This window comes from Kryptolebias marmoratus, linkage group LG10 (assembly GCF_001649575.2).
Source record: "Kryptolebias marmoratus isolate JLee-2015 linkage group LG10, ASM164957v2, whole genome shotgun sequence".
Taxonomy (NCBI): Eukaryota; Metazoa; Chordata; class Actinopteri; order Cyprinodontiformes; family Rivulidae; genus Kryptolebias; species Kryptolebias marmoratus.
This window is the reverse complement of record NC_051439.1, coordinates 3,469,686-3,478,213: the sequence shown is the minus strand read 5'-3', so window position 1 is coordinate 3,478,213 and position 8,528 is coordinate 3,469,686. Positions and strand designations below refer to the sequence as shown.

The following is an 8,528-nucleotide window of genomic DNA, read 5'->3' as shown; positions in this document are numbered from 1 at the left end:
AATGGAGTCTGTTGTCATTTGATACTGTTACGTCGTAACAGGTACATATATATTGCTGCACTAAAATGCAGCAGATCTCATTTGTGAAAGTTCAGTTAAATGTCACTTCGAAATAAAGCTTGAAAAAGGTCAGATCAGAAATTAGATTATTTTTTCATATTTTTCAGAGAATAACTGACAACGTACGTAATTGGGGTATATCGTGATATATATCGTTATCGTGACATAAAATTATCCATATCGTGATATAGAATTTTTTCCATATCGCCCAGCACTACTGCAGGTAAAATAAAAAAAGGAATAATATCAGTTTAAACCTGAAGATGAAAAAAAACAAAAAACAATTAGAAGCAAAATCAAAGAGCTAAAACGCAGATGTTCAGATTATTTGTTAATCTGATCACTGCTGAGGATCCCTGTAACTCAGCACCACCAGTACACTAGATTTTCTGAAGTATACAAAAACTCTAATTTATTAGCATTTTGTGTTTGTTTTCCTAATGCTGAATTATCATTAAAAGCATACTTACAATTAAAAAGTCTCCTTTTTTTTCTGAAATAATTGTCTCAACCCTGAGCAAATATCCTTTTTATTTTTTCAAATATTACTCTTTAAAGCTGATAATAAAGTCTTTCAAAAAGTGTCATTGCTTCAAGTGGAATAAAGTTAACTCTACCTACTTAAATATTTATAATGTCACTAAATAAATGCAGCTAAAAACAAGTATGGGATAAAATGGCCATGTTGTTCTGTTTACTTACCTCCCTGTTGATCCAGCATCACCATAGTGTTGGCTCCGGTCTGTTTGCTCTAGAAAAGAAAACACAAAAAGAGCCAAACAAATTTACAATCAATTGCCAAATAGAATAGGAGAGAAAAATATGAAAAATACAAAATATATTCATATACTTATCGACAAAAAAAAAGTTTGACAACAAGATTACTTTTTTATTCAAGCTTAACTGTTAAGAATAATGTTTAATGTTATTCTGGAACAAGTGAAAACATTTAAAACATGATAAAATCACTTTGTGTTTTCTAACACATTCAGGTCAATAAAACAAGGCCACACAATTATTTTATTTGTTCTATCCCAAAGAACAAAAGTATCCCAAGTCTCACCTCTTCTGCCATCTGCAGCATCCGCCGTGTGCTTTCCAGTGACTGTGGAGGGAAAAAGGAAGCTGTTAGGTGCTGAGAAAAAGTGGGAAAAAAATAATATTTGTAAAAGGCATTTTTTCCAGTGAACAAAAAAACAAAACAAAACAAAAAAAACACCAAAGAGACGAACTGATTTGAAGTCCAGCGAGGTCTGAGACTTGTTTTGAGTTAAACATTTAGATCTGTTTTTATTTAAGCATCAAGTAGCTTCTATTTAATAAATTAAATTAACGAAAAGAAAATCTTTAAATAAGTTATAACGTGAAAATAAATGTACATAAATTTAAGATTAACTGGAATTTGAATTCTAACACGATTCCATGTTTAAATTGAGTAATCTGTAATCTTAATACTTTATATTCTGTGTAGTAATCTGATTATAATCCATGAAGTGATGAACCTTTGATTTATAACATTTGAGCTGATTAAGGTGAATGGGTCTCAAAGAAACAGGGTTATCAAAGGCATTTTAGGACCAAAAAAAGATGATAAACATAAAAGGATATCAGTAAAATAATCAACAAGCTAATTATCATTTAATTATCAGAAAACATGGAAGAGGAAGCAAAGAGCACAGCTGCAAGTTATCATGGTTATAATGATTTTGGGTTGTTGGAAGCTCCAATTTATTCAGCTCCATTTTATTAAGTCAAAATCTGTTTCAAAAAACGAGTAGCTACTTCTTTCACTACTTTAAGTGACAGACATTTATACTTAATGGAAAGGATTATTAACTGCAGTTTACTTCTGCGTTGTGTTCTGAGTATCGTGATGTGAATATTTTAAATATTATGTTTGGATTTATATTTTGAGTCCAATCATGCTGTTAAGCCCAGAAAATAAAAGCCTAAATGAAAACAAAACATGATCACTGGCCGTCACCAATCTAGACTAAATTGTCTCATCTAATAATCACTGTCCAGCAAAGATTTTTAATAGCTTTGCCAAAAAATGTAAAGAAAAACAACTCTTTCTTTAAGCATTTTATTACCAACTAATTTGACCTCCTTTCTTCTGTCTTCATTCTTCAATCATCTATTTAAAGCAACAGGAATAATTACTGCCGAAGGTGAAGGAGCGATCATGCTTTTGCTAGTGTCTGAGCTTGTGTTAACAAAATATTTCATAAACTACTGGACAGGTTTTATTGAAATATAGGTAAACATCTAGACTTATTAACTTTTGGAGTCAATCTGATTCAAGATGGCTGTCACAGCCAAGTAACCTTAAAGAAATAAAAAAAATTAAAATGGCTACAACTCCATTTTACAGATATTGAGCTAAAATTTAGTGTGGTAGTAACTGATAGGCATCATCACTACATGCTCTGAGGGCTAACATCTCATGAGCTCTTGCATCCGAAGCTCTTGCTTCATTTGTATTCACTTTGGCATGAAAGGGAGGACACAATATGGAGTGGTAGGCTTTTAATGCCTAATAGATAATGCAATTTTTCATTGTTTTTGATTAGAATTTTTGTTTGCTTATGTGTATCATCTAGGATAAAAATAACCACTAAAAATTACACATCATTTACTACCAAAAATCTACTGCATAATTTGTAGTAAATAAGCTCAACCAGCAATTATGTTTTGTTGCTAACAATTATGAGTTGTTTGTTTATATTGGAACATTGAGGAGTACACGTTGGACAGTCTTGGCGCGTGACGAATGTTAAGTCGGTAAAACAATCCCTGGATGTAAACAGAGTCAGAGGGAGAACAATTAGAGACACCAGGTTGAAAAAGGTAAAGTTCTTCTCTCTTCTTTTGAGAAAAATCAGGGACTAAAAGCGGTAAGCGGTATTATAGCTTTAATATATGAAGCAATGAATTGAACCCTGAACAAATAAAAATTTATTGTTTTAATAACTTGATTATCTGGTACTGACAAATAAAATGATTAGCAAATTTGTGACATTTTTCGGATTATCAATGATTTTAGCCATTTTGAGACATGTTACTTTGTTAATACACACGACAGATTCAAAATCAGGCCGCTAGCCAAAAACAACTGCCCACAGAAACACAGTGTTAATGGGAAACAGGAGTGTAGTCAGCTCAGATGAGCTACAGCTTTTGTGTTTTTATAAATAGTAAATTCTGTAGAGAACGGAGTGAAGAAAGGAAACAACGTAGAGTAAGACTCCTCAGCTGCCATCACTAATGATTAGTTAACAAGTGAGCAGGAACTGGATTCCTAATTTTCTCTGTTATATTTGCTCTGAATACATTCATCAGTGAGCTCAGAAACAGACAAACATGAGTTGGCGAGTGTGAGATATGTTGAGCTCAGCCAGGTTTCTGTTGACTGAGCCAGAACATCACTTGTACGAATGAACATTACATGATTAGTCCACTAATCTTTGAACTTGGCCAATTATGTCTGAAATAGCTGTTTTTGTCAAAGCTTCCAGAAAGTCATGCTGTGTGAAATCTTTGAGTTACAGAAAATTGCGACGTATCTATAGGCATGAGCAACACAGAAACAAGTGTTTGTTCAAAAAAGAAACGTTTTAACAAATAATTCAAGTGTTACTTTACTTAAACAAACCAAAAACAAACTGCATACGACTACACCAGGATAAAAAAAAGATCAAAGAAACCTAATTTCAATAACTCGACCACTGAAGAGTCCAGGCTTCCTGTTTTTTTTCTATAATCAATCTTTTAATATAACAAATTTTCTGATGCATTACTCGTCATGCGCTGAGTGTTTAAGATATAAGCAGTTACCCGAAGCCAGAGTGGTAAGCAGAGTTAGCAGAGGGTCATTCCCATGCCCCTTTGCCTGGTATGATCTCCTAATTCAACCAGGAAGCAGCAGAAGTAAGAAGAAAAGAGGCAGAAGGAAAATTGTAGGATTAGTCAGAAAGCACAAGAGCATAAAAGCACAGATGAAAAAAGAACATAAAGGGAATTTAAAGCTATTAAAACCAATATAGATTTAGGACAATTGAAATTATATGAGATGGGGCAGTAACAAGTCCAGCTAGAATTAATCAATTTGCCAACATTTGAATCAGATGGCTGATTATATGATGCCCTGCAGTGCTGATTAAACAGTCTCCAAGATAATAAAACAGATATAGCTGACTACACTCAAACTGGAAAAAGCACAGACAGGTAAGGGAGCAATCTGACTGAATTAGGCTTCAAGCCTCACACACTTCCTGTAACTGCTATCTCTACAAACAGACTCTGAACGCAATCTAAGTTTAATTACCCACCGAGGCTCCATCAGGGCTGGAATGGAGAGAGTCACAAATGATTTTTTTCCCCCCAGTGATCCATGTCAAAATTTGCCTTCAGCAACAAATTATTTCTAACATTATTTCATATTACAATAGACTTATTCTTAATTCTGACTGCCAAAGCAAAACTGAAATGTTTCAATGTCAACAGATTTATTTTACACTTTTATTTTAGTGTTTCAGATAAAATAGGAATAGTTTTACAACCTCATTTTCTGACAAAGTTGGGATGTTGTGTAAAAGGTAAATAAATATAAAATGCAATGATTTGCAAATCTCATAAACCCATATTTTACTCACAATGGAACATAGTAAATGTATCAAATGTTTAAACTAAGAAAGTACTATTTTTAAGATAAAAAAGGTCATTTTAAATTTGATGGTAGCAAGATGTCTCAAAAAAGATGGAACTTATTTACTCAAGTGACACATCTCCTCTTGTTTTACCATCAGTCTGTAACATCCAGGAACTGAGGAGAGCAGCTGCTGGAGGTTTTAGATGGAATGTTGTCCCATTCTGCTCTGATGGAGGATTCTAGCTGCTCAACAGTCCTGGGTCTTCTTTATTGCATTTTTCATTTCATGATGAGTCAAATGTTTTCACTTGCTGAGAGGTCTGGACTGCAGGCGGGTCAGTTCAGCACCCAGACTCTTACAGATATGTTGTAACAGATGCAGTGTGACGTTTAGCATTGTCTTGCTAAAATATGCAAGACCTTCCAAATTTATAAGCTGCCAGAGGCACTAATGCACCCTCATACCATCAGAGAGGCAGGCTTTTGAACTGTGTGCTGATAACAGGCTGGTTTGATTCTCTACTCTTTAGTATGGAAGACGTAGTGTCTGGTTTCCAAAAATAATTTAAAATCTTAATTTGTCTGGGGGACATAGTGGAGCAGTGGTAGAGCTGTCGCCTCACAGTGAGAAGGTCACAGGACCACCTCTTGACCTGGGGCCTTTCCTGCTTGCACATTCTCCCTGTGCACATATAGGTTTTCTCTGGGTACACCAGTTCCCTCCTATGAACCAAAAACATGATTGTTAGGTTAACTGGTAACTCTAAATTGTCCCTGGGTTTGAGTGAGTGAGTGAGTGAATGGTCGTTTGTCTTTATGTGTCCCTGTGATGGACTTGCGACCTGTCTAGCACTCACTGCCTCTCATAGTGACTGCTGGAGATAGGCACCAGGTCCCCGTGGACCAGAAAGTGGAAAAAGAAATTAGATGACCACAGAACAGTTTTCTACTTTGCCTCAATCCACTTTAAATGAGCGTCAGCTCAGAGAAGATGATGTTTCTCAATGCTGATATGATTTATTTTGTGCCTGATAGAGCTTTAAGCAGCATTAGTGGATGGTACAGTGATCTGTGGAAGTGTTCCTGAGTCCATGCAGTGATGTCCAGAACAGAATCAGACCTGTTTTTAATACAGTGGCCCCTGAGGGCCTGAAGATCACAGAAATCCAAAATTGACTTTCAGCCCTTTTCTTCACGCCCAGAGATTTTTCCAGACTCTGTAAATCTTTTGATGATATTATAAACTGTAGATGATGGGATATTTAAAGCCTTCCAGATTTCCCACTGAGGAATAACAGTCTGTCTAAAAATAGTGGAAGAATTTCAGTTTCACACTGTGGTGAACCTCTGCCCATTTTTACTTATAGGTCACTGAGCCTCTGAAATACTCTTTTTATACACAGCCCTCTTTCTGTATCATTGCTATTTAACCTAATTTATTGCAAAATGCTCCTTCAGCGGTTTCTTATTTGTACCTCTTAATTTTACAGCTTTTTGCTGACCATATCCCAACCTTTTTGGAGATGTGTTGCTGCCACCAAATTCAAAATTACCTTTTTTTCCCTAAACTTTGCACAAAGCTTAAACATTTGATATGCATGTTCCACCGCAAATAAAATATGGATTTATGATATTTGCAAATCATTGCAATCTGTTTTTGTTCACGTTTTACACAACATCCCAACTTTGTTGGGGGTTGTACATTTTACAAACATACTTAAATAAGATTTGTTTTTGTGCCAGGCTATCCATTGCCCCTGCTTTGTATATTTATCCATGTACAACCCAAGAAGGGTAAATTTCTTTTGCATTGCATATTCATATTCTCCAGCTGGATTAAACTCAAATTATTTCCATTTGAAAAAAAAAAAAGTAGTTTGCTTCTGAGATGAAAGACCTGTCCTGATTGCTTGTTTGTGGATGATAATCTTTACCAAGGAGGTTTATGTTTGGTATGGTTTGTTTACAGGATTACTCAAGAAATTCCAGACAAGATTTGCATGAAAATATTACCAGATGTGGGACATGGCCCAATTTAAAAGTGATTAACAACCGATGTAGAGAACCAGTGCCGAATCTGTATCTGGAAGATGTTTTTTACTCAGCCCTGGCAGATGGATTACACTGCTTGTTAACATAGGTGCATTAGTCTTTTTGCCATGGATAAACATGCTTCCCTAAAAACCTTCCATTAAACATAGAAGCCAAATTTAATGCAGCTTCTCTTTATAACGTTCAGATTTGTTTTTACTAACAGAAGTTATGCATCTGGTCAGAGAGAAATGAAAAATGTCAGAATAATAGCCAGAGAGACAGTGTGAACAGTTTGTGTACCTCATCTGTCACTTGGTTGGCTCTTACAGCCATTTGCTCCACGCTCATGTCTTCCATGTTGCTGGCGTCCTGTTTGGCAGCTCCTCCCGTGGCACCGAGCTCAATATTCTGTGGCCTGAAACAGAGGTAAAGTTCACAAGTTGGTAAATAGTATCCTGACAGATGGCATCAAAATTCTTGACTGACGATCAAATAATAATAATGAACAAAAAATAGCATCTTGTAGATTTAAACACCCACTGGTTAATTAAATTCTGCATTTGATAACAGAAAATGTTCTTTTTTTATTTTGAAATCAGTCAATAAAAGTTTACATTTTATTTTAGAACTCCTAGAGTTTTGTAGTCCAAAAACATTAAGCCTAACTTTTCTCAGGTAACAAAACAAATATGAGTATTCACTAAAAGAAAAAAGAAATAGAAAAACTGTAATCGAAAGAAAGTTGTTATATGAACTAAAATTTACTCGACCTCTGCCATTTTCACAAAAACATCCCACAACATATCAGCTGACATGTATGCTGATACAAATATATCCACCGTACATCAATATCTGCCAGTGAACAAGCTGGATGATTTATTGATTGATGTCTCACTTTTGTGTGGGCATTAATTATTAAGAAGATAAGAGCACAAAACACATGGTCAGAAATCTTAAAATGCCAGGATGCACTTCATTTTTGTCTCATCACATGAGAATTGGATTAGTTTACAGCTGGATTAAAAAAAATGTCTTGGATGGTTTTTTCGTATAAAAAAATAATCATAAGAATGCTTCTATTCTATAAAACTACATGCCTTAAATTCTTATTTATGCTGTGTATTTCTATTCAGAAGGAATGGCACTCTTTATAATCCCCAAAACAGTTGGTCCAGTGTTCACTTTATAATTTGAATATCACCAGAATCTTCAAATATCATCTTACAGGAGGCTGCCAGATGTGACTTGTTTTGCGGCACAAGTCACTCGCCAAGCTGCATATTATTCAAAATGTGAAACGCATACAATGAAAAAGAACTTTCAAGGCAACACAGATAAATTGGAGTTTACTCGGCTCTTATTTTACCCATATCAAAAGGGAAAGAAAAATGCAAAGCTTAAACAAAGCAGGCTTTTTTGACCCAGCTTTAAAAGGAGCAGTATGAGACTGAACACACGCAGAATGCTTACTCACACAGTGTGTTATGTTTAGCTAAAGTGAGGCTAGTAAAAATCACAAATCCTGTCATGCAGACTGTGACACAGAAATAAGCCTCAAGACCGAATGTTAGCAACTCAACTTTCTAAATACTTTAGAGGGAAAGACTACAGTTGTTGAAAGTTTAAAATAAAGACCATACAAAGTGTGATCGCTAAGCTAAAACAAAGGGAATTAAAAGTAGAAGTCAATCAATATAAGTTTTTCTACTGATGTTTAGAAATCAGAGCAGCTGACGGCCAAATTGTTTTTGTGTGTGTGTGTGTGTGTGTGTGTGTGTGTGTG

General features: G+C 35.1%; 1 protein-coding gene across 2 annotated transcripts in view; it reads right to left on the bottom strand.

The window, feature by feature from the left end:
* LOC108239098 (synaptosomal-associated protein 23) overlaps positions 1-8,528 on the bottom strand; it is a 20,778-nt gene that overhangs the window by 5,704 nt on the left and 6,546 nt on the right. For both annotated transcript variants that reach the window (XM_017421604.3, XM_017421603.3), the window contains exons 2-4: positions 7,046-7,160; positions 1,124-1,165; positions 763-811 (exon numbers count right to left, since the gene is read on the bottom strand). In XM_017421604.3, coding sequence (XP_017277093.1) covers positions 763-811; positions 1,124-1,165; positions 7,046-7,102 — 148 coding nt within the window. In that variant the 5' untranslated portion in view covers positions 7,103-7,160. The remainder of the gene's footprint in view (positions 1-762; positions 812-1,123; positions 1,166-7,045; positions 7,161-8,528) is intronic.